Source organism: Carettochelys insculpta, chromosome 3 (assembly GCF_033958435.1).
Source record: "Carettochelys insculpta isolate YL-2023 chromosome 3, ASM3395843v1, whole genome shotgun sequence".
Taxonomy (NCBI): Eukaryota; Metazoa; Chordata; order Testudines; family Carettochelyidae; genus Carettochelys; species Carettochelys insculpta.
This window is the reverse complement of record NC_134139.1, coordinates 107,381,810-107,409,413: the sequence shown is the minus strand read 5'-3', so window position 1 is coordinate 107,409,413 and position 27,604 is coordinate 107,381,810. Positions and strand designations below refer to the sequence as shown.

The 27,604-nt window shown below is 39.8% G+C and overlaps 1 protein-coding gene across 1 annotated transcript in view; it reads right to left on the bottom strand.

Annotated features, from left to right (window-relative positions):
- MOXD1 (monooxygenase DBH like 1) overlaps positions 1-27,604 on the bottom strand; it is an 82,672-nt gene that overhangs the window by 27,112 nt on the left and 27,956 nt on the right. Inside the window, exons 3-7 of the mRNA XM_074988760.1 lie at positions 26,956-27,123; positions 26,748-26,831; positions 7,048-7,227; positions 3,719-3,821; positions 1,862-2,028 (exon numbers count right to left, since the gene is read on the bottom strand). Coding sequence (XP_074844861.1) covers positions 1,862-2,028; positions 3,719-3,821; positions 7,048-7,227; positions 26,748-26,831; positions 26,956-27,123 — 702 coding nt within the window. The remainder of the gene's footprint in view (positions 1-1,861; positions 2,029-3,718; positions 3,822-7,047; positions 7,228-26,747; positions 26,832-26,955; positions 27,124-27,604) is intronic.

Genomic DNA, 27,604 nt, shown 5'->3' with positions numbered 1-27,604 from the left:
TGTCAGCACAGAGGAACCAGACTGCCCAGCCCTCTGCAGGCAGAACAGCGAACCAGACACTCTGCAAACAGGGCAGACTGGTGAACCAGAAGCCCTCTCTGTTGACAGAGCCACCCCCTCTCCCTCAGAGTGTCTACACTATTTTTCTGTCTACAGAGGTGCTAAGTCTCAAACTTTCAAGACATAATTCTGCCAGGAAAAAGGCTGTGTTCTGTTGACAGATTCTAGATAGAATGCATTTGTAGTGTGTATGTTCCTTAGTTTTGTTGCCAGAAGGCCTCTTCTGTCAACAGAAGTTTGTAGTGTAGACACAGCTAAAAGGTAAACAGTTGAATAAGAATGTTAAATACATCAATGCACTTACATTTCCTCAGTTTGCATTAATATAAGCAGTGTGCAACATAAAGAAACAGCAAATCTAAAGCACCAAAATGACAGAATAGCTATTTTATAATAAAAACAATTATTTAAGACATATTTAGTACCCTTTCGTGTGCACATATATAGCTCTCCTTAAAATTAATCGGTATACCACATAACCTGTACAAAGCCAATAGAACATGGACTTTAAAAATACCATTATTAAAATGGTAAGTCCATTTCATGGCTGTCGGCTGCTGCTGTATATGAGTGTATGTTTTTTGTGACAAATGATTTTCAGTACAATTATGAATAAAATTACATTACTAGAAAGCATGTCCAAAGACAAGCAGTTTAAGATAAGCATTTGGAATTACTGTTTAAGATGTTTTTCTGCCCAGCTGCAGGTGAGTTGATACCAGACTACTGCAGAATTAAGTCTAAAGATTTCATTCGAGGTCAAAACCATTTTACACCATTCTTTGACAGATTAGCACAGAATATAGGAACTAAATCAGATTTTACAAATCTGACATGTCCTCAAATTCCAAGTGGTGTGAGCTTTTCAGACACAGAGCCAAACCTACCCTGTGGTTCTGATTTCTGTTTAGTTTCAAAAACTGGAAAGTGCATGTTTTCCAGATTTATTTCACACATGGAGTAGGACGGCAACAACCTCCCAAGCACAGAGGATCTTATCAGTTTTAGGCTGACATTTTTGTACTGCCAGTTCATTGAACCCCAAAATCCTAGCTCTAGTTTGTCCTTAAATCCAAACTATAGCTTAAATTAATTGTACATTCAAACTTGTCCAACTCTCGGTAGGACAAAATATGAATGAAAATATTATGTAGTATCTTATTCACTGGTTTCATACCATATCTCTATAAAACACAAAGTGGAATAGAATCCTCTCCTCAAAATTACAGCAATGGTCATTTAATGAAAGTGAGATTGTACAATTTAATACTTTGGGACACAGAAAAACTTCAGGAGCTGCATCGTAAGCAGTTTCATTGATTAGTTTAACACTGTTTTTCAGACTATGACCTCATTATATACAACCTTATGGTTTTTCATAGATTTTAGTTAATCACTCTCCACAATTTTTCTTGGTTAGCTTAATCTAGACAATGATGTCTTTGTTCTGCATAGTGAAATGATTTATCTACTATATTAAAAATGTATGAAATAATTTTAATAATTTTAATATTTTACATATTTCATATGTGTTTATCAGCACAACCAGATTATTGAATGTTACCATCTCCACTTCACAGAAGAGAAAATGATAATTTAAAAATACTAAAAATTCTGTTGTTCCAAAAGGAGGTAGTAACATCCACAAAGCTCCAAAGTTTTGGTACCTAGTAAGTGGCAAATACCTTTGCTCAAGTGACTTTAGCCAATATTTGTTATTCTTCTCAAAAAGTTAATTTAAAAATGCTATCACAAATTAATACCGAGACTGAAACCTAATAGCATTAGATAGGACACATACTTCTTCCAGACATTCCAGAGTGCAGTGACCTTCTGACATGAATTCAGGCATGCCCGGTGGGATATTGTGGAAGAGACTAACCCACAGACCAGCTTCAATAACCCCAGCATCGTATTTCCGTAAAACTGGAGTGTAAAATAGCCTCAGTCCAGAGTTATCTGTCAAACCTGCAACAAAAGAGCATGGTCAATGGTGACCAAATAAAATGCAATCATGGAGTTTCAGATCCGTTCATACATTTTTACATGAAAGTTATGCCAGAGTGGCTGCAAACTGGAAATGGGTTAAACATTTTACAGGAGTCAGAGAAGCCATAAATAAAGGTAACTCACAAGTAAGTTGTTAAATAGGGTATGTTGATACCTGATGCACATTGAGCTGCATGAAAAATGTGTGTCACTTACATGTAAACTGGAGGGCACAAAGGTAGATTTTGGGCAACCTTTCAAAGTGAATAACAACATCTCAAAATGTGTGATTTTAAGATAAAATATTTGAAAAACAGTTCAGCGTATTTTTGGGGTGTGCGTTACTTTTTTCCTACACACCACCAGGAGTATATTTCCTTTCTGTTGGCATTATGGGCCCTCTCCCCATTGCTCCTTGCCTGCCTCCTTCAGCAGCAGTAAGCACTGAACATGAGGGCAGGGGAGGAGAGCAGCACTGGACCACCTGTGATAGCATCCATGAGGTGCCTGCACAGCACGAATTGTCCTGTCTCTTGCTGGCAGTTTATGGCAATATATAGAGGGCAGAGCAGGAGGTAAAATCCTTCCCCTGGTTTTCAAAGTTATATCATCATTCCAAACTGCCCCGTCCCTATCTTTTTTTACAAGACATTTAGAATAAACACATGACATTATGCAGTGTAATTAGTTAAAATAAAACACTGGATAACATTAAGGGCTCTTCTTGGAGTCTCAAGTCTTTGATTTTCAGCTGATATTAAATGGTAAAATTGTTAAATGTCAGTAGTAATGGGAATGCTTGTATACAGAGTGAACTGGTTTTGACAATACCTGAGATCTGCAGAGGTTTGCAAAAAGGAGAATGTCCCCAAATAAATCTATTTTTGGTAGACTCAATTGTATTAACATAAAAAAGGGAGAGCAACAGGATCTTGTAAGTCAGAGCTAGAGGTTTTAATTTGGATATGAGTTTATTAGGATAAAAACTAAAAGGGGTCTGAGTCATTTGCTGCAGTAAATTTTATCAAGTTAGCTTTTTGAATTTGTTTTAAGATCCAAAATTAATTACTAATCTTTTCTGAAGATGCCTTATTTTATTCTGGGATCTCTCTGATTTCACACCAAAAATTCCCTTTGATTCTATTTAAGCAACCTTCTTGATTTTTGATAATACAAAAGTAGAGTAAATCTTTCAAGATATGCACCTTCTAACCTGTGATATGTCTAGCATTCTGAATATTCAGTTTTCAGAAATTGCCATAAAATGTGGTGGTTGACTTACTTTTTAAAAAACTTGTTCCCTGATTAATCCACTGCTCTTTTTTTTTTTTAAGGTTATATATGGTTCAAGGGAACCTGATGCAAGAAAATTAACACTAGTTATCTTTCAGCAAGGCTAAAACATATCAAGATAAGCAACAGATTACAAACAGACACAATATGAAGTGGTTAGTGATAAAACAATTATGTGGTCTTCATGATGATCCTGATTCAGAATTCTTTGTCCATCCAAAAATTCCATTAATTTCAATCAAGTTTTCTGGTGTGCAAGGAATGAAGGAGTGAATGATAGTATCTGACAATGAATCACGACAATATAAGAGGAAAATGGACTACTATTTTGTTGTTAATTTGGTTTACTTGTTCTGCGTAAGGATGAGTTACATACCTTCTAGATATGATGGATTGTCATAATGGACTTCCATAAGCACATACTGAGGGTCTGCTGGTGTGCCAATGGATAAACCAACATGAGGAGGATAGGTAAAGCCCTGTAATTTGAAACATGCATATCTGGTTAACAGGGTTCCCATCCTAACCACATCATATTTGTTTTGATCAATATACCTACTGATTTTAAAACAATGATATAACAATGTAAACGAGAATTATGTGTGTTATAGACAAACAACAATTGGATATGGCATCATGGAATGATATATCCCATTAAATAATAATAAATGCATAAGCCAAACCACTAAACCCATATAAAATATTCAGTTCTGCTGCTCACTAAAGATTATCCATCTCATGTTTGTTGACTGAACTGCAGAAGGAGATTAAATAAGAAGTTTCAATATTGCGTCATCAAGCACATGAGCTGGAAAGTAACCTTTTTAATGAACATTTGAATCTAAAGAAAAAATGCTCCCAATTTTAAAAGCCACAATTTCCAGGTAATAAGTTATCTCAATTTAGACTGTTTTCCTTACATTAATTACTGTATTCTCAGTAAAATTATCTGAGCCTGAGAAGTGATCCCACGTCTACTAGTAGAGGTTGCTTATCAATTTCAGGCTGGTCAGAAATCACACTGTACCATCATACACAAAGAATATTTTTGCACTTCATATTCTAGGACCCTAGCACTCCAAGGGTTTACTTAATGAATTAAACCTCACAACACTGTTATGGGCAGTCCTAAATATTATCATCCCCATGTTGTATATAAGGAAATTGAAGCACTAAGTGTTCAGTGGCACAGCCCAGAATAGAACCCACTGTAGTGCATTAATGACAGGATCATCCTTGAAAATCCTCTGATAAATCTTGTTAAACAACACTTTATTTATATGGACTTCTTGCTTCACTTGGATCCAGGTAGAGGAACAGTAGACACCTGACGCCAGAGTGTAGAGTTATGGCAAAAATTATGTATAGCATACCACGAGTGTTGTGGAAAAGTGGCCTACAGTTGCCCATTGGTTTGCCCTGATATTGGTGCTGGACTGTGCGTGGACGTTTCAGCTGACCAGCACCATTAGGACTGCCTTAACTTTATTATTTGCAAGGGGCTGAAAACAGCTTAGTATTAACATGAGAGCAGGCTTGTGTCCCCATTTCCACAGCCCGGAGAACATAAGAACAGCCATATGGGCTCAGACTAAAGGTCCATCTAGCCCAGCATCCTGTTTTCTGACAGTGGCCAATGCACGGTGCTTCAGAGAGAATGTCAGAACTAGCTATCATCAAGTGTTCCATCACCTATTGCTCATTCCCAGCTTCTAGACAACACAGGCTAGGGACACTCAGAGCATGGTGCTGCATCTCTCCCCATTCAGGCTAACAGCTACTGATGAACTTGTCCTCCATGAACTTATCTAGTTCTTTTCCAAACCCTGCTATTGTTTTGGCCCTCACAACATCTCCTGACAAGCACTTCACAGGTTGCGCACTGTGTAAAGAAATTCTTCTTAATGTTTGTTTTAAATGTGCTGCCTATTACTTTTATTGTGTGATCCCTAGTTCCTGAGTTAGGTAAAGAAGTAAATTATAATTCCTTATTTGCTTTGTCCATACTAGCCAAGAGTTTACAGAGCTCTAGCATATCCCACCCTTTGTCATCTCTTTGCCAAGCTGAAAAGTCACACTCTACTTCCACATTCTACATGTAGGTCTGTGGCAGAATCAGGTAATACAAGACTATTCTGACAGATGTTTGCCAAAAAAAGTCCAATGTTGGTAATTCCACAACTTCCCTTGGAAGAATTGTCCAGTTCTTACCTAACCCTATAGTCTAAAAGCTTTTCCTAATATCTAAGCCAAATGTCTGTGACAAATAAGTAGTCCTGTGGCATTCAGAGACTAACAAATGTATTAGGTCATGAGCTTTCATGGGTAAAACCACTTCATAAATGAAAAATGGAGAGGAAAAATAGAATCCAGGGTTTATATAGCATGGGGATGGGAGAGGAAGTTACCTGTCACTAGTAGGACCAGTTAATGAAGTAAATTAAGTAGGATGTGTCTCATTCCTGCTAATATCAAAGGTGAGAGCATTGCCTTTGTAATGCATAAATCAGTTAAGATATCTATTCAGGCCAAGGTTAAAGGTGTCAAATTTGTAATGAATTCCAATTCAGATGCCTCCCTCTGAAATTTTGTGGTAAAATTCTTTTGTAAAAGAATGACTACTTTTGAATCCATGATTGAAAGTCCAGGGAGACTGAAGTGTTCCCCCCCGCCCCCGGGGTTTATGTATGTTCACATTCCTGATGTCAGATTTATGTCCATTAATTTTCTGGTGACTGTCCTAGACATCAGGAATGTGAACTGTCCACTTTGTCCAATGTACATGGCACATTCGGGAAACTGCTAAACCCATTACTTCATGCCCTATATTCATTGTACGTGGAGGACATTTGATTGCCTTCCTCTTTAGAACATAGCTGAAAACTGTTACAGGTGGCCCTGCTTTCTTTTTCCTTAGTACTAAACATGGTCACTTTGCTTGCAGCAAGAAAGATGTATGGCACATAAGCCTCTATCACAGTTCTATACCAACACAGGGCCAGCCTCGCAATAAGGCTGACACTCACTGAGCTGGGTATACCAGGGTTACAGCCAAATTTCACCTGCCATGTGGTGCAAAGTTGCAGCAGTGCACACAAGGATCTGTGCCAGTGTAAAATCAATCTGTGTCTGTTCAGAAAGACCCCTCCTGTCCTTACCTAATATTTCACTTACTATGGGCAGTTTGGGTTTTTTTTTTTAAATCTTCTGAAGCACGAGGAGGTGGCCATCGCTGGAAGCAGGATTTCACATTTGATGGGGCAGTCTTATATGGCAAGGCCAATGTTCCCAAGTCATTTCTCCACAAGTCTTTGCATTGTCTATAATAAGTATTGTATGGTGAGACACTTAGCTATTGTGGCTATATACACTTTAAAGAGCTTAAGGCATAGATCCACACAGGGACATATGTCTTCTGATGCTGAGCACTTCTCACTTGCAGGATGTGAAAATCACTGGAACACACTGCAACGCCATGTAAGGGGGGAGCACAAGTTCCTGTTCCCTCTTACTCCCTCTGTGCATGTGTGTAATGGCAGAACACAATCTCACACAGTTTGCAAATATGATGAAAGTCCCAGTGACCAATATGCTGTAGCATGAACTCCAATTTACAAACTGGCAATATGGAAACATGTTTACCGTGATGTGCATATTCCTTTAATGTGTTATGGATCAGTCATTCCAGGCAGCCATTCATCTTACCTCTCCTCCAATGGCCCAAGCAACAATGACAGTCTCACATGTGAAAAAATAATCTGGCATGTTAGGGTGGTAGCATTCATGTCCATAGTCCAACACACTGTCATTCAAATTGCTGCTACACTGATAAAGTAGGATATGATGCACCAGATTCTCATGGCCCTGTTGTATCAATGGTTCAACCTGTTAACATAGACATAAAAGAGATGGAATTATTTTAAGTTACAGCAAACAACTGCTATATCTATGTAGGTAGCACCCAAAATGTAGTGGGTTCTTAGTTTAATGGAGAAGGCTCTCTCATAAGATGTAGTCTGGTTACAGTGTTTGAGAGCTACTTCAATGCAGTGCAACTCCAAGAGGCACTGTTGCTAGGATAAAGAACATGAGTACTCAGTATTTATGGGACACTAGAGCCATGACTGCTCAGTTGTGATACAGAAACTTCCATAAGGTGCGTATTTCTAGAGTGAGAGTCTGGAAACTCAGACTACCATCCAAAAAAACAAACATCAGTCAATGCGTAGGCAAACACTTTCCAGTTACCATGGTATTTGAAAGGAAACAGAATTAATTTTACAAGCTATATTACCCGGAAAGTTTTACATGAAGTCACTCAACTCAAAATAGATGCACGAGCATGTTTGCTACAGTAATGTGCCGGAGGGTACTCAGACATGCCTGGCAGCCCCTGTTTAAAATTCTGCCACTGAACTTAAGAGATGGCTGGAGTGATTTCACTGCTGTCTAATGGAGTTCTTCCTCTGTCTCCATGCTATTAAATCACCCCCATAAGAAATGACAGCCCTAGGGCAAACATGAATGTTTCTGAAGAGTACGTTTTTTGGCTTTATGAACAGACCAGATTCCACCAAATGTTAGGCAATTAAAAAATATTCAGAGAGAGACCCTATCCATCACTTCCCTTTCAAGGCTTGCATCCCGCTCCATCCAAGCCTTCTTGAAATTACATGAGAGAAGCCCTATGCCATGATACTAATATACCAGTTACATATTTCAGGGGCAAAAAATGATCACTTCTGGCACGTAGCACTTCATATGTTTGTTTGCCTCTTTTTAATGTTCTCAAGAGAATACATTTTTAAACAGGAAAATAAGTGAACACACTCCCAAATCCTGCACTTCTTCACCTTGCAAACACATGGCTTCCTGTTACAAGGGACTTATAACTCAGTGAGAACATTTTTGTCAGAGCCTGTCCTTAAAATATTTGGAGCACATTACCAGTGTCTAGAAATTTGTGTCACTGGAACTTATTCAAACTATTGAAAGGGATACATACAAACCAGGCCACACAGAGTCTGCACACCTCAAGGCCAAGTACCCAAGTGATATAAATTAATACAGCTATATTGAAGTCAATGGCACTATACTAATTTATACTCTCTGGAGATCTGGTATACCAAAGTTTACCACTGATGGCAAGTCTTAAAATCTTCCTAGTGTGGAAGCACCTTCTATGTTATTTCCCCCATTTTCCTCTACTTTACCTCTTCCCAGAACCACAAACCAGTGTACAAATAAAAAATGTATTTATTGGAAAAGGAGCTACAGTAATACAAGGAATTCTCCCATAGAGACGAGATTTCCACCCATATTATCTCCCCGGGACTATTGATGATTCAGTTATGAGAATTTACCTCAACCTAAGGTTGTTTCCCTGACCCAGCTCCATGCAGAGTACCTGCATGTCTGTCTAAGAAGATCAAAAACTGCCCACAACATTGTGGCTTAGAAGTTAAATAGGCGTAGATGCCATCAGAATTCAGAATCTCTGTACACATTATGAATGGATTCAGTGTAAAGGTTATGGGAAATGTTTTCTCTGTATATGCTCTGGAAATAAGGGTACTTGTCCAAACATGTGATATGTCTGCCTGCTGCTGCAGAAACCCAGCACCTGCTGTGCTTACACTCACTACTTCAAAAAGTATTGCTCTTCAAAGAAATGGCACACCACTAAAGTTAGAAATCCACATCCTGTCACTGACATCTTGTTGTCAGTTATCTAAACAATAAACTTATTTCAAATAATATTTTTGGTTCAGCTGTCTTTGAGCTTTTAAACAAATCTTTTGAAACAATTTTAAACCCCTTCAGTTGTATGTCTGCAGTGCATTTTGTGAGAGGTCTTTTAGTCTTCAAACACAACTATAAATAATACTGGATGTTGTTAAATGTTTCAGTGCAATGATAATTACATGCATTTCTTATCACAGGTTAGGTAAATAAACGATACCCACCTCATGCCCATCCTCATTTTTAGGTGAATTACAGAGAAATCAGAAGAAACACTGATGGCCAATGTTTTTCAAATTTGGGCCCCAAATTCAACAAAGCCTTTAAGCATGTAAACAGTCCCATGTATTTGAAGTTTAAGCACATGCTTGAGCGCTTTGCTATAATAGGTACATAAAGTAAGGCAGCTGAAACCATAATTAGCCACTGGAACAAGAGTTGCCTACTGAATACCTGCAGGTCCCATGGATATCACTGTTAACTTTGGCGCTCAGCACCTTTGCAAAGATACCTAAAAATGGACTACTATGCCTACTTTTAGGCACCAAACATGAAACTTTGGACCCATTCATAAATTTTGATTTCACAACTGTTTGAGTATTTTAAAAAGTGTAAAGATAAAATTTAATTCTACGCCTTTTAATCCAAAAGCCAAAGAACCTGAAATGACACTACTTTAGGTTCTGTTCTACCCTTACAAAACACCAGTTACAGAAACAAACTAATTTCCAAGACCAGCATCTGATGAACTGAGTCTGTGCTCACGAAAGCTCATGCTCAAAACTTTTCTGTTAGTCTGTAAGCTGCCACGGGACCCTTCGTTGCTGTTACAGATCCAGACTAACACGGCTACCCCTCCGATACAGAAACAAACTAGTTACTCCAGCAAAAACATTATTCTCGTGAATCCATTCGTTATGGTGACTATAAGAAAGGAAGAAGCCAAATCTAGAGGGCAAGGGTGTTAATTTGACATAATAAATTTGACAGGGTAGTGAAGTCCTGGGAAAACTGATTAAAAGTGAGATATATTCTGTGTTGAACCTTTGCAGATCTAGGTCACTAATTCATTTTAGATGTGTTTTCATTTACCTACAATGTTAACATCCCCACTTTGCTTCATTCTTTACTTGTTCATCTGCAGTATTTTTTGCTGTTGTTGAAATGCAAGTGAGAAACAGCTGTCAGAACTGATCTGTAAGCTGTGTCATGAATAAGCCTGCAGGAGATACTGTACTATCAGAGTATGACCATCACCTCTCTCCCGCAAGGCCGGGGAATTTTCTGCTTCACCTACCCTACCACCAGAGGCGTGTGCAGGAATAAGGAACCTTTTTAGGGTTGGGAGCCACTGCCCCGCAGACAAATGAGTTAGGGTCCACAACAGTGAGAAGATAAAATACAAAAACAACCCCAAAACCCACTCACACCTCATTGGTGTGGTTCCCAACTGTCTGGAGGCCAGGGCTATGGTGTCTGGGCGAGAGGGAGGGTGCAGGAACAGGCTGGGAGTGTACATCTCAGTGAGAGGAAAGGTGTAGGATGATTTGAAGGGTGGAGTCAGGAAGGAAGGGGTCTGTGGTGGGGATGAGGGATCTGGGAGAGAGTGGTCAAGGTGTGGGTGGGAGGAAGGTTGCTGGAAGAGGGTGAGATGGGGGTCTGGATGAGAAGGGGCACAGGAGCTGTCTGGGGGGCGTGGGGTCTGGGTTAGCTTTACAGTACACCCACACACACGTCTCTGCACCCTCTCCCTGCTACTATCAGGCACTGGCCAGTCGGAGCAGTTGTAGAAAGCCTGTGGGCACGCTGCCCAGGCCACTGCTGCCCCATCTCTTCTCCCAGCTGGGAGAACAGTAGCGACTGGCAGAGGAACCCGGAGCTGCTTCTGGCCCCTGGCAAGAGTGCACGGTCTGGATCCAGACAGTGGCTTGCCTGATCTGGCCCGTGGGGCTCGGCACTCCAAACCCTCCATCCTCCTATAGGCCAGATTCTATGGAGGGGAGCTGCATGCCTTAGGGTCCGGATCCAGACAAGCTGCAGTTGCCCTTCACTAGGGTCGTGGAATAAGAGCTCCATATTGATCGCAAATCAAAATACCAAAAATGCTTGAGAGTGTAAAAAGTATAAGAAAGTCCTACATCACTTCTATTTTTGACAACAATTTCAAAAAAAACCCTGCCACTATGTTACTGCTACCAGTAGTTTATGCTCACTTACACTACTCCCTCTGTAGCATAAAAGTTTGGGCACAAGACTTTTCTGAATGAGCACACTAATAAAGGCTTGCCTACACTTGCCAGGGGATCAGTGCTGTGTTGATCAGTCCTCCAGGGGCCAATTTAGAGGGTGTAGTGAGACCCACTAAATCAATCACCAATAACTTTCTTATCAACTCTGGTACTCCATTAGAGCAAGAAGCATAAAGGAAATCAATGGAATAGTTTCTCCCATCAACTTCCAGTAGTAAAGACTACCTCATGGTAATTCAGTCTAAAGTATGTTGACCCCAGCTACAGTATTCACTTAACTGGAATTGCGTAAGTTAGTTCTACTTTGCCCCATAGTGCAGAACTGCTTCATAGCCATGTACATGTGTTACAATCTGCTACCTAAAATTGAAGTAATTTCTTTCAGCGGAGGGGTGTGTGATGCACACACTCACACAAATGAAAGAAAGTTTCTCAAAAAATGGTTAATCTATGTGAAATAGTAGTATACATATATAGTAAAGTTCTTCATTTTACCATACATTACAAATATTGATTGAAATTCTAGTGGTTTTTCAATTATTTTGATTTTTTTCTACAACAAACCTTGGGAAGTTCAGGGCTCTGGAATGGATTTATGTCAGCTAATACTGCAAATAATTACATCTTCAGAAAAAATATGCAGTGCCTATCTGTATAATAACATTTATTAAACCAGTAAAAAGATGTCTCCATGGTGATTTTTTTACATGCCACAACAAGGTGTGTTTTCTGAACTCCACACTTTCAACATTTCACTTAAACTTCTTAATAACTGTTCTTAGCAAATTTTGTTTAAAAGGGAAAAAAGCTTTTCCCTTCATTGGGAGCTTCTTTGTGGGCTGATCAAGGCTAAGATTGCAGTTTTTCAAGTAACTGCCCAGGGCAAAGCAAGAACATGCATTTTTTGCTTCTAAATAGGAGGGTTATGCTATTTCACCTGCATGACTCGCCTTGATTGAGTAAAGTAAGGTTTGGTTTTTTTTCAGTCATTCATACAACCACAGATATGAACTTTGTGAAATCCCATTTTTGTTAGTGGATTTAATGCTTTACTTCAAACCCCTTAGACACCTTATCTGGCACCAAACTTCTTTAATTTGGGAGCCAATACACTCCTTTATACTGTCTTTCATCATAATGTATCCACTTAGTAACGGTCACAAGATTGACTGCAAAGATCTGTTAGTGTAATATCAAATTAGAATTGATGGGCCAGATTCTGACCTCAATCACACCTGTGAACATCCACAGTAACTTAGGCTGTGTCTACACTAGCTCCCAACTTCGAAGGAAGGATGGTAAGTAGGGTGTCGGGAGATTATTAATGAAGGGCTGCGGTGCATATGCAGCACTTCATTAAGCTAATTCTCCCCTGTGGCAACTTCGAAGTGTTAAACTTCAAAGTGCCAGCTTGTGTGTAGCCGCGGCTAACCCGTGGGTACTTTAAAGTGCCTGGGCTACTTCGACATCCGTTTACTCCTCAGAATTGCCTGGGCACCTCAAAGTACCCACAGGTTAGCCGTGGCTACATGCAAGCTGTCACTTCGAAGTTTAACACTTCGAAGTTGCCACAGGGGAGAATTAGCTTCATGAAGTGCTGCATATGCACCGCAGCACTTCATTAATAATCTCCTGACACCCTACTTACCATCCTCCCTTCGAAGTTGGGAGCTCGTGTAGATACAGCCTTGAAGTCAATGGTGTTATTCCATATTTACAAAGGAAAAAGAGACTATAATCTTATCTGGTCTTTAATTTTCTACTTGTAAATTCCTGACAATTATTCAGATTAATTTTATTCTTTTTTCCTTATTATCCATTCACCTATTACACAAGAACAATAATACTGTTTTTGTTTATAAAGCCTGATTTATTTTTACATTGAATTATAAACAATGGGTTTGCATTTAACCCTGTTGCAAACCAGCATCAAGTTATTGATGGGATGAACATTTCAAATTCATCTCATATGCCAAGACGTGAGGACTCCTGTTAGAAAGAAATCACATCTGAAAGCTCTCTCTTGTTTATAACTATTTTCCATCTCTTTTTGTTTGCTTTGCTTCCTTGACGTTACAGCTGTAGCTTGTTATTAATGGCTGTTTCTCCAAAGGGCTCAAGCCAGCTAACTATAGCCAACTTTCACCTCCAAACAATCTCACTAGGAAATCTGGTCAACCAAATTTAGTAAAACAATTTTTCAATTTTTTTGTTGTGTAAAGAAATACCAATTAGTTTGTCCGGTTTTGTTCCAGTGGTGTCTTCACGCTCTAATGAAAATAGCATAAACAAAAACTAAAGATTGTTGATTCCTGTGTTCAAATTCAAAAGCTGGTTTCCTCGTAGTTTTTATATTTCAAACTCATTAGAAAAAATGGGGTTGTCATTATTACATATATCTGGAGTCCCATCCTATCCAACCTTATTCTACACCTGTTTATGAATGAGATATCCTCAAATGTAACAGTGCAGCAATAGTGCTGCTAAAGAATCAGGCCTGCATGGGAGCATTAGTCCCATGGGATTCATTAGTCAGATGCAGAAGCATCTCCACACACTGAAGCAAGTGATCTTGACAATGAAGGCTGCAAAAGAGGGATTTTTCTTGTACTAAGTGAGTGTGCCCTGTGTCTTATGAGCCATGCCCCAGTAATACTTCAACACAGAAAAATGAATTGAGGTCCTTCCCTGGAATAATAGTCTCTCCACAGCATCAAGAATGGCAAAAGATCTGTTACTCTACGGAGCACATAGCTGCATAAATCAGCCATATGTCATTAAACCCCAAACCTACTATGTGTGCTCCAGTATTAGCAAAGCACCACAGGAGGAAGTACTCTCCATGGTAAATGCCACTTGCTGAGGCCATGGCCTTACACAAAAGCTATTCAGGGGACAGGTAGAGTCATGTGAATGTGGTTCCCTCAGCTGCCCATAGTGCTCAGCTCGGTGGTCCAGAATACTGTTCTACAGTCTGTAAAGCTGAATTATAAATTATGATATGAGATTTTGTGTACCTATTATGGTAAGGTACATTGTGATGTAAGATGGCGTTGGTATACAAGCTAGTTATTTTATCTAATCAGGTTCACCAAACTCAGGTTTTTGAAAATGAGGACTGGCTAATTTTCACCAGACAGTTTCAACGAGAGACATACAGCTCTTCTCTTGCTTTTATCTTCTTGGTTACTTTTACCTTCTTCTATATCAACAATATTTTTTTCATTATTTGCTGATCTGCCAAATTGACATGATCACAGAATCACAAAAATCAGAGGGTTGGAAGAGACATCAGGAGGTCACAGAATCACAGGGCTGGAAGGGACATTAGGAAGTCATTAGTCCAGCCTCCTGCTTCAAGCAGGATCAACTCCCACTAAGTCATCCCAGCCAGGACCTTGTCAAGCCAGGACTTAAAAACCTTGAGGGATGGAGAATCCACCACCTCCCTAGGCAATGAATTCCAGTGCTTCACCACTTGCCTGGTGAAGTAGTTTTTCCTAATATCGAACCTACACCTCTCCCTCTTTAACTTCAAACCATTACTCCTTGTTCTGCCATCTGACACCACTGAGAACAGTTTCTTACCCTCCTTTTTAGAGCTCCCCTTCAGGAAGTTGAAGGCTGCTATTAAATCACCCCTAAGTCTTCTCTTCTGTAAACTAAATAAGCCCAAATCCCTCACCCTATCCTCATAGGTCTTGTGCTCCAGACCCTTAATCATTTTTGTTGCCCTTCGCTGAACCTGCTCCAGCAAATCCACATCCTTTTTATACTGGGGGGCCCAAAACTGGACACAATATTCCAGATGTGGCCTCACCAGTGCTGAATAAAGAGGAATAACTACTTCTCTAGATCTGCTCAAAATGCTGCTCCTAATGCACCCTAGTATGCCGTTAGTCTTCTTGGCTACAAGGGCATACTGTTTACTCATATCCAGCCTTTCATCCACCATAACCCCTAGGTCCCTTTCCATCGTACTGCTGCTGAGCCAGTTGGTCCCAATGCTTGGGATTCTTACGCCCCAGGTGCAGGACTCTACAATTCTCCTTATTGAACCGCATCACATGTCTTTTGGCCCAGTCCTCCAATTTATCCAGGTCCCTCTGGATTCCCTCTCTACCCTCCAACGAATCTACCTTTCCCCCTAGTTTTGTGTCATCCGCAAACTTGCTGAGGGGTGCAATCCAGTCCCTCATCCAGGTCATGAATAAAGATGTTGAACAACACCGGCCCCAGAACTGAGCCTTGCGGCACTCTGCTTGAAACAGACCGCCATCCAGATATTGAGCCATTGACCACTACCTGTTGGGCCCAACCATCAAGCCAGCTTTTTATCCATTTTATAGTCCAAGAATCCAATCCATATTTCCTTAATTTATGGACAAGAATGTTGTGGGAGACCATATCAAAAGCCTTGCTGAAGTCAAGGTATATCACATCCACTGACTACCCCACATTCACAGAGCTTGTTACCTCATCATAGAAGCTAATCAGATTGGTCAGGCAGGACTTGCCCATGGTGAATTCATGTTGGCTACTTTTGATCACTTTTCCCTCCTCCAAGTGCTCCAAAATGGACTCCTTGAGGATTCCCTCCATTATTTGCCCAGGGATTGAAGTAAGGCTGACAAATTTCTTATCACAAGGGAATACAGAAAAAACTTCAGGGGAGGATTACAATCCACTGAGAAACAGGCACTTTGGCCATGCAACCAACTCCAATGTGGCCATCAGTGCCGCCAGTTTTGCTCACAAGTTTGAGGTACACAAACACCTATGACACAAAGAGACGGTGCTTGAAATGTGCAAGTTGTACATTTAAGGGGTTTTACCTGGAAAAGTTTGTATCTCCAGCCAGTTCAGTGGAGTGATTTTTGACATTGCATAATTGATAGTGCCTGTTCAGGCTTGTGGTGAAGCTAGAGTCCACCGGATCAAAGGCCAGATAGCTTGCAAGTTCTGTGGCACATGATGAACACTGCTGACAATCTAATTTTAGAGGGTTGAAATTGTTATATACATGCAATGTACATGTAAAATACAGAACTTTTTTGTTTCAGACTGACTGATGCAATTTGTCAGAGTTATGACATTAAATAAAAGTTCAGGCCAGAGAACAACAAGAAGTTACTGTCTGGTATCATTCAACATAAAAATCAGTGCCCCCATTTAGGTACCAAAGACTACAGGCCGCCTCTCTGCCTGCTAATCAATCAGTGTCTTAAACTGGAGATCCTTTGTGTTTCCAGTATTACCAACACATTCCCACATCCAAAAAGCCCAATCTCCCTTGGCAACAAGATTTTTGAGGGACTCTGCTTTCTAACAAGAGATTACTATGAATCTGAAAATGAAGTTTAATCAGCAACTGCTAGTCTGCTCAAATGCAGATAAATTTTAGTTCAAAAGGCATGCCCTTTCTTTGGCAAGACCACTGTTGGAAAACTGTTACATATGTCATGCACTAGTGTACCTCAACATTATTAAATGTTGGGTAACTAGCATTTTCCTGATGAAATACAGGGCATGATTTGATTAGTTTCATACTCACTCGTTGATGATTGACAGGAAAAAGAAATTGCCTGTACAAAAAGTCCAAATCTCCTAAAAGCAGACTTTAAAAATCATATTTTTCATCTTAATTAGGACAAATCCATGGACCCTTTTAGTCCAAAGGGTACATCTACACAGTAAAATTATCTCAAAACAGAAGTCATTATTTTAAGATAACTTTGCAAGCATCTACACTAAGCACATGCTATTTTGAAATAAATTCAAAATAGTGGGCATGTTATTTTGAATTTCATAAACCTCATTGCAGGAGGAATATCACCTATTTTGTTATATCTATTTCGAAATAAGTGCTGTTAAGACATAGAAAAACACTGTTTCAGAATAAGCGATAAGGGTGTCCAATGGCACTATTTTGAAATGGGCAATATGTGTCTGGTCATGCTATTTCAAAATAGTTGGGTGCTGTTTTGAAATGCATGCTTGTCCACGTCTACATTGGCCCTCCTTTTCAAAAGGGGCATGCAAATGTGGCCAATAGAAAAGGCAAATGAGTCACTGATTTGCTTATTCAGCGCCTCATTTGCATAATGATGACCATTTGCCATTACAGAAGTGCTGTTTTCAAAAGCCAAAACAACCATGTACACGGGGTTTCTTTGAAAGGAAGCACCCCTTTCAAAATTACCCTTCTTCCCAATTTTCTTCAGGAAGAAGGGTGCTTTCGAAAGGGGGGTGGGTTCCTTTTAAAGGAACCCTGTGTACACAGGTGTTTTGGGTTTCAAAAACAGTACTTCTGTAATGGCAGGTGGTCATCATTATGCAAATGAGTCACTCATTGGCATTTTCAATCAGCTGTGTTTGAATGCCCCTTTTGAAAGGGAGGGGCAGTGTAGATGCAGACCTCGTGTATTGCTGTGTTATTTCAAAATAAGCTATTTTGGAAAAGCTGTTCCAGAAGGGATTATTTTGAAAAAATGCTGTTGTATAGACATCACCAAAGTGATTTACTACCCTAAGAAATTTGAGTTAAAAATCTTTTATTGCTACCTTCTCTGTCACCCAGTATATTAATGATGATGAAAAAAGTTTGCATCAAGATGCTGTTTTAGTGTATATGACCCACTCAGAGATATTTTATAGTTAACCAACCAGACGTGTTTTTGCGTCTTATGTGTTAATCCACATAAACTCAAAATACAGTACTTTCTCCCATTCCAGCATTGGTCAATATGTTTGCTCCATTCTCATGAGTGAGATTACACAGTTAATGGAGACACATGAAAGAGATGACTTGAGTATGTATCCAAACATCATCCGTACAAAATTATGCTACAAATCCCATCAGAACAGGCTTTCTGAGAGGATTTGAGTCCTTTCTGGCTCCATTTGACCATGGAAATAATGGAGCCTTTTTCCCCAGTATTTTGGCTGTTCTGCCTCTGGTCCCAGGTAGAACCTACAAGCACCATGAAAATTAAAAATAATGGCATGCAGGAGGTGGAAGAAACACTCTGGCTGGGTTATTTGTACCTTTAACAAGTCTAGTTCCAAATTCTGGGTGAAGGTTGAAATTTCTGGGTAAGTTAGTTCTCATACAACCTGGTTTGCTGCTTCTTAATAGTACAGAGGCAAGGTAGGTGTGGTAATATCTTTATTGGACCAACTTCACTTTACAACATCTATTTATACCATTATACAATTTATAACATCTATTTAGTAAAAGAATGAATATAAGGGAGACAAGGTGAGACACCTGAAGTTGGTGTAATAAAAGTTATTGCTCATCCAGCTTGTTTCCCTAATATACAGATACCAATACAACTACAGCACTGGAAACAATGGAAGATGATCCTTAATGCTAACATTCAGTCTCAGATAATGTTTTTTTCTTACAATTCATGTAGAAATGATTACTAGCTGGGGTTGCAGCATCCATTCCACAAATTTAAAAACAAAGATATTTTAAGAATGCTAAGAAAATAAGAAGGAAAATAGGTTTGAAATTAGTATGGTCATGTTACAGATTACTGTTGAAAAAACTTCAAGCAAAGTGATTATGGAGGTCCTGGCTTCTAAAACACACATTCTTTCACCAACAGTTTTGGAGTGTCGGAAGTGTGTACACACCCCTCAAATATGTGAAGAGAAACTGAGGTGTGCCAGGTGTGGTGGGAGAATATGTTTATAAGGAATGTAAGGAAGGTAATACTTACATGTTTTTTAATTGCAGAGGGAAACATGCTACTGTAGTTGGGAGAGCTGGGGTCAGCATTTATACCTAAGCAGCACAGAGCCAAAGTAATGAGTAGTATAATTATGGCTCATACAGTTACATTAGTAAACAATCCAATTATAATAAATTATAGGGAGAAAGAAAACCACTTAGCCCTAAGCTAAAAACAGTAAAAAATGTTACTGAAAAATCATGAACATAAAAAAAAGAAATTACAACAAGCCTTCAAAATATAGTTTCTGAGCAAGTGTTCCTAATGAATCTGAAATTGTCATTTTCATGGCACAGGCAAACATCTGTATGAGGCAAGCTCAGGAAAAATGAAGAAATAAAATGACCAAATAAACACAAATATAAGAAAAAAAATTAATAGGGAAAGTGATCTTGTGCCATTTTAATATATTGAGACAAAGTCAGACCAGAACATTCTGGAAGTGTGCTTGGAGGTAGATATATTAGTCTTAAAATAATTACAGCCCTCCTTTCTATGATCTGAAAGAGATTAGCTTAAGTTAATTATGGACACCTGAGTTTAGTGAAGGACAGACTGTGTTCTTTAAAAATCTCTTCAAGTGAGAAGAATAAGAGAGGATGGAAGACCAGCAAGTTGCAGAGGGTTCTGTGCAGAAAGGGAAAAGACATAGAGCTTTTTCTTTACCTATAAGCTGAAATGTTTTGCTTATTTTTGTTCAGGGAGGGGGCCTTGGTTGGCAGCGTAGCTGGACGCAGAGAGGGGAAGAGAGACTAGCTGGCAGTTGGTAACTGACATAAAAAGAGGCAGTATTCCAGCTCGTGTTAGAAAACATTTTTTTGTTTTGTTCTGTTTTGTTTTTTTGCTTAAAGATGCTTTGGGGTCAACCCTGTAAATATTGTAAATAAACTGATGTGAAGTATAAAATCTCTACCATCATCCTGATTAACCGCAGGCCTCCTCAACACCAGAGGGAAAAAATTCTGAAACCTGACATGACGAAAAAGATGAGTTGTCACACGATATAAAAAAGCAATGGAAATCAGAGCATGTGATTTCAGAAGTTTCAGTGCGCCTCCAGGGGAGAACTCTTACATAGAATTAGAAATAATAAGTTTTTTAAAATGCATTCCTTGGCAAGATTAAATGACATAACCCATGCTAATCCTTTTATTACCTGCAGAAAATCTAAGTATTCAGGCTCTGGGCAGGTGGCATACAGAGCAACTGTGGGCTTGGAGCTTCTATCTATTTCTTACTGGTGCAGCTCCTATCCCTGCCTAAGGGTTGGCATAGCACAAGTGGCCCCTCTATGCCACTCATACATGCTCACAAAATTCATGATCAATGTGGCTTATTCAAGACCAATGCAAAGACCTTCTCATGGAGTGTCTCAATATTCAGATTACACAGATTTGTCGACAGAAGTGTGTGTCAGAAGATATCTTCCAACAAAACTTTTGTCAATAATGAGTGGCCAGACCACCAAGTGGATTGAAAGAGCAATCTGCTCTGTCATCAGAGAGCAGCTGGACTGCCCGGCCACTCTATCAGCAAAACAGCCAACTGGAAGCACAGCAGACAGGGTTGCCTGGTGTCCCAGAAGCACTTTCTGTCAACAGAAGGCCGCCCCGGAATGTCCAGATGTCGACAGAGGCATTCTTCCTCATGCCAAGCAGGGCACAGTTGTTGACAGAAGTGCTGCATTCTGCTGACTTTACTGAATGCCCTTGGGAATATGGATGCTCCACAGGCTTTGTCGACAAAATGGCCATTTTGCCTACAAAACCCTCTAGTCTAGATGTAGCCATGGAGTGCTGTGTCAGCAGACCCCTACTCATTCCCTGTGAGGAGCTTATGCGGTGCAGAAGAATTTGCCTTATGCATATGATATTCTTTGTACACTAATTTAAATGAAAACACATTTCAAAAAAGAAGTCAAACAAACATGATCATTTTGAAGAATGAGCTATTTAATAATTGTATTGAGAAGTGCAAGAATCTGAAAAAGCAACAGACAAACTTATATTTTAGAAAGCCTTGGAAAATAAATACAACACAGAGCCTGAGAAAACTCATGCCTAACTTCTATATGTAGGAAAAATAAAAATGTACGGCATGGTTGAAAGCCTCAAGCATACGCCATACCCTGGAGCTGCAAGCAGCAAGACAGGCAAATGCACATTTAGCTGTGGGAGGTTTTTGAGGCAGGAGGGAATGTACAGTACTCCTACACACAAGCCAGCTTCATCTTGTGGTTTCAGAGCTACTGTACAGTCATTTTGCAGGTCCAGCATGTTGATGAATTGATGCTTGACATATTCTGTCCCTATCACGTCCCTTTCTTCTGTTCTACCTATTTTTAAAACTTGGCCTATTGCATTCATATTTGATTCTGAAAAAAGAAAGTTCACAATGGGACCAACAGGATGAAGATAAAAGCTGAACAAACTCTTAGAAGTTTAGTGAAACAAGAGGAGGAGATACTGTTCTAAAGGGCATACTGGTTGAAACTAAGAAGTGGCCCACTCCAGATGTTCTACAAGAATAGCCTGGTACTGACTCTGGTTTGAAAAGCTTCCCCTCAACCATAATTGCTGTGTCTACAGTGCACTGCCCTTCTGGAAGGGGCATGCTAATGAGCAAAAGGGAGCATGCAAATGAAGCACTGATTTAAATATCTCATGCCTTCTTTGCATATTCCTGCAAGATCTTGCTTTTCAAAGAGCCTTTTCTGGAAGCAAAAGCTGCTGCATAGAGGGGATTTCTTTGAAGAAAACTCCCCTCCTGGAAGAGCCCTTATTCCTCAAACATTTGAGAATAAGGGTTCCTCTGGGAGGAGGTTTCCTTCCAAAGGAACCCCATCTATATGGCAGCTTTTCCTTCCAGAAAAGGGTCTTCCAGAAGCAAGATCTCACAGGGATATGCAAATGATGCATGAGATATTTAAATCTGTGTCTCATCTGAATGTTCCCCTTCGCTCATTAGCATGCCCCTTCCAGAAGGGCAGTGCAGTGTAGACACAGCCTACAGGTTGTAGAAAGTATAATTTATACTTATGACAGGTAAACTTTGTTTATTATTAATTATTATTATTATTATTATTATTATTACAGCCCCTCCTACAGCCCCCAAACAGGAGGGTTTAGCCGAGCCTGCCCAGATACATAGGCAGACACAGTCCCTGCCCCCAAGAACTTAAAGTTTCAAGAAACATAAAATAAGAAAAGAAAATTGAGAGATTATAACCCTGATTCAGTGTCTCATTATTGTACCAATGCTCTGTTCTCTGCTAGTGGATATGGTGTAAGACAGTGTTACTTGCTTCTGTCCTCCTTGTAGGTATCAGCTAAATATAGACATTGTCTCATCTGCTGCATATTTACTTGTATGCACTGCAATTATATCTATGTCAGTTTCTGAGAGCTTAAATTCACCTGCTGCATATTTACTTGTATAAACTGCAATTACATCTATGTCAGTTCCTGGGAGCTTAAATTCATAACTCTACTAGACATTGAAAATCATGGACTGAAGACTGGATGTATAGTTTATTACAGCAATCTTGTAACCCACTAACATCCTCTTTTTGTCCTATGTCACATGTTAACAGGTCTCACTACCTCAAATGCTCCCTTAAGATATGTGCTAACTGCTAATGCTAAATCTTTTCCACCTTGCATTTAGCTGTGACATGTGGAATACATTTCCCAGACCTGAAGAAAAGCTCTGTGTATTGTGACAGGTTGTCTTTTTCACTAACAGAATCACAGAATCACAGGGCTGGAAGGGACCTCAGGAGGTCATCTAGTCCCTCCCCGGTTTCAAGCAGGATCAACCACCACTAATTCATCCCAGCCAGGACCTTGTCAAGCCGGGACTTAAAAACCTCGAGGGATGGAGAATCCACCACCTCTCCAGGCAATGAATTCCAATGCTTCACCACCCTCCTGGTGAGTAGTTCTTCCTAATATCCAACCTACACCTCTCCCTCTTCAACTTCAGACCATTACTTCTTGTTCTGCCATCTGACTCCACTGAGAACAGTTTCTCACCCTCCTCTTTAGAGCTCCCCTTCAGGAAGTTGAAGGCTGCTATTAAATCACCCCTAAGTCTTCTCTTCTGTAAACTAAACAAGCCCAAATCCCTCACCCTATCCTCATAGGTCTTGTGCTCCAGACCCTTAATCATTTTTGTTGCCCTCCACTGAACTTGCTCCAGCAAATCCACATCCTTTTCATACTGGGGGGCCCAAAACTGAAAACAATATTCCAGATGTGGCCTCACCAGTGCTGAATAAAGAGGAATAACCACTTCTCTAGATCTGCTCGAAATGCTCCTCCTAATACACCCTAGTATGCTGTTAGCCTTCTTGGCTACAAGGGCACACTGTTTACTCATATCCAGCCTTTCATCCACCATAACCCCTAGGTCCCTTTCCATCGTACTGCTGCTCAGCCAGTTGGTCCCCAGCCTATAACAATGCTTGGACTTCTTCCACCCCAGGTGCAGGACTCTATACGTTTTGTTGAACTGCATCAGATTTCTTTTGGCCCAGTCCTCCCATTTATCCAGGTCCCTCTGGATTCTCTCTCTACCCTCCAACGTATCTACCTGTCCCCCTAGCTTTGTGTCATCCGCAAACTTGCTGAGAGTGCAATCCAGTTCCTTGTCCAGGTTGTTAACAAAGATGTTGAACAACACTGACCCCAGAACCGAGCCTTGCAGCACTCTGCTTGAAACCGACTGCCATCCAGATATTGAGCCATTGACCACTAACTGTTGGGCCCGACCTTCAAACCAGATGATGTTCCAGTAGCATATATTACCTCACCAGCCTTGTCTCTCATGTAATTTACCAGTCACTAGACAAAGCAAGCAGTCCTGTAGCATCTTAAAGACTAACAGGTTTATTTATTTGATAATAAGCTTTCGTGGGAAAGACCCACTTCTTCAGATTCCGAAGCAGAACACTAGGTGCATCTTGTTTTAGGATTTAAAGGAAATGGAGAACTGCTGGTTTACCACAGCTGAGGATCTGGCCCATAGAAAGCAAAGTGACTATTTTGGGAGTATTTTCTACATATGCCAAGATATCAGATAATGTAAACAGTGAAAGTTGCATTTTACACTGAATATAATGCAGTTTGCATGAAATCCTGAACTAATATAACAAATTGTTATTTCACCAACATAAGTAATTTCAATTCTCTACCTTGTGATAGGAATAATGAGCCAATCCTGCAAAAAATCTTACACAGACAAACAGTCCCACTGGCATTAAAACGCTGTTTGTAGCAGTAAAGGTTTATAGGATTGCTCCCAAACTTTCTTAACACACAAATATCCCAACTTAATGCAGTTTTAAATTGTTTTGAACTAACAGCCACCATCATTCAATATGGCAATCTCTTCACCCAGACAAAACCATACTTCTTAAAACCAATTAGGGGGTAAATTGCGTCATTAGAGCTCAGAGTGAGGTTGATGCAAAGCAAGACAGAACTTCTGACAAGCACAGCTTGTCTCCTTGGCATGTAAGTACAATGAACGCTGTACTGTCATTTAGAAAGGAGGCACCTGCATCCCACAGTAGAGGTGAACAGCTCCCAGACTGATATCTCCTACTGTGGGTTACTAGAACGACATCCAAGATTTCACAGGTTTTTTACAGTAATCATTTCCATTTCTTCACCTCCTTCAACCCAATGGTCTACAATCAGAGAACCTTAACATTTTTCACTACCTAGCTTTACTTTTACCTCTATTTCCCTAAGGTCTCATCTAGAGGAAAATATTTTACTTTAAATGTTTTACTGTCTTAAGGCCTACATAGGAATAAAAATGGACCAAATTAAGTGCAGCTGTATCCTCATGAAGGCATTAGAATTATAGCGAAGAAAAATTCGGGCCAATTTGTCTAAATCACTGCTTTTTCACTTTCTAAAAGTGAGAAGCCTTGTTTGTACTGAATGTATGCAACAGAGGAAACTATGAATCAACATCTACTTATGTATACAAATAGCCCAATCAGTTTGCTGAAAGCAGATAATGAATTTGGCTTGTTCTTTGTCCCTTTCTATCTTTATTTGCGTGGTTTGTGCCCATTTCTTTCTGTAATCAGTAAGATCTTGGAAACATACACTGTGTTTGCAAGGGTACAGCTGTATAAATCCACAACAATCCTGCATAAATCATCTATATAACTGTGACATATCTGAAGTTCATTTTCTACCCTTAGAAAGAAATACTTTAACAGTGTTTTCACAACAATTCCCTTTCTCTCGTTCTCTCTGTAATCAGTTTAGCTGTCAATGACCACTACAACATTTAAATTACAATGTTGCTTTCTTACCCAAATAAGAAAAACATTAAAAATAATATTAAAATTGTCAGCTATTTATAATAAAATATCAAACAGGCAACTTGCAATCTTTATGAGGGTTTAATATTATACATCACAGAAGAAATAAAGAATATGAAACACCATAATCCTGTGGTGATAAAAACCACTCATCAGATTAAGTTTTCAAACTTCAACTGACCATACAGTACATTTTAATAGTGCATCTATAGTAGCTATCATGCAAAAGCAAGTTACATAAAAAGCCCTCGGGGGAAGTGTATGTATGTACAGTTGACATTAAGTCCAGCATGGAAAGACATGCATAGGTAGATAATATGCTGAGCCTATACCATTTGAAAACAGTTATTAACATTGCACACCAAATCTGTTTTACATACACACTTGTATGACTGTCATCATAACTTCAATGGGTTTAACATTCAGGAAGCTTGGGCCATAATTTGTATCTAACATTTATCCAGAAATACAATACTGGAAAATTGATTAAACCCATGGTACCACAAAATAATCTTCTGTTTTTCATAACAGATAGTGGTTCGAGTTCTCTTAATCTATGTCCACACTGTCAAAGAACTCTGCAGCAGCAAGTCTCTGAACCCAGGTCAGCTTACATGGGATTGGGTTAGTGATCTACAAACAGAAGTGTAAATTTTCTGCCTCTGCCTGGAGCCTGTGTTCTGAAGGCCACTCACTTCACTGTGTTTCAGAGCCTGGGTTTCAGCACAAACAGGAATGTCTACACTGTTATTTTTAAACCTGTATCACTAACACAAGTCAAGCTGCCTGATTCCAGGGTATATCTTGTACTTAGGTTTCCATAAAGCCTTGGACAAGGTCCCTCAGCAATGGCTCTTAAGCAAAGTAAGCTGTCATGGGATAAGAGGGAAGGTCCTCTCGTGGATTAGAAACCGATTAAAGATAAGAATCAAAAGGTAGGAATAAATGGTCAATTTTCAGAATGGAGAGAGGTAACTAACAGTGTCCCCCAGTTGTCCATACTGGCAAATGGCCATTTCGAAGTTTGGGGCTCATGTAGACGTAGCCACTGTGACCAGTCCTATTCAAATTATTTATAAATGACTTGGAAAAAGAAGTAAACATGAAATGACAAAATTAGCAGATGACACAAAACTACTCAAGATAGTTAAGTGAAAACAAGACTGTGAATAGCTTCAAAAGGCGCTCAGAAAACTAGATGATAGGACAACAAAATGTCAGTGCAGAACAAAAATTTGAAAATGTTGGAAGTTTCTCTGAAACAGAATTGCTGTCTTCTGGACACCTCTAAACATAAGGGTATAAATAGGACTCTTGAAAGTCACATACCTTTATCACATGATGTTTTTCATGAAGTATAGGTATCTTAAACATTTGGCACCAGTATGTTGTGTCTTTCTCCGGTATAGGCACCTGTCTTAATAAAAAGGGGAAGAAAACACTGTTAGTCAAACTTTTTTCACACTGCTTCAGACCCCAAGTTTCTCTGCCTTCTCAAGCAAATCTCCAAATAAAAACCAAACCCAAAGCAACTTACGTCTTGGTTTGTCAAGTTAAAGTATGGCACAGAGTCCGATATGACATTCTTTTTCTCAGGGTTCAGTAAACGTAGACTCTTTGATCCACGATTTGATCCATGGTAATTTTGACCTGCTTCTCCCAAGTCTTTGTGGTGGTAGGCCCATATCACCCTCACTGTGCTCTCCTTGAAAACAAAATCTTTTCTGATTAGGTATTGGAATAAATCCTTCCTCACACTCTAGTTCATAAAATTCTCAAGACATATCCAGAGCTGCAGTGACTTATCACTGTTCCACTGGAGCTCTTCCAACTTGCTTTTGTAATCTACCCTTGTGTTTCTATAATGACTGTCCTCTAACCAATTTTTTCAGACATCTCCTTGCAGGGCTTAGTTGGCCTCAACTGGAAGTTTATTCTGCCAGTGAGAAACGTGTGCCACCAAGGTACATTCGTCTTGCTCACTAATCTGATCAAGTTTTATGCATAGGGAGAACATATCTTCTTGTCCCAAACACAGGACAGGGAGATATGGTGGGAGGGAACAGCTTCTCCAAGCTCCGGGGAGCTGGGAAGGAGGCAGCAGCTGCGGGCACTCCCTGGGAGCCCAAGGAAGCGGCAGCCGCCGGTGATCCCTGGGAGCCCCAGGGAAGCAGCAGCTGCCGGTG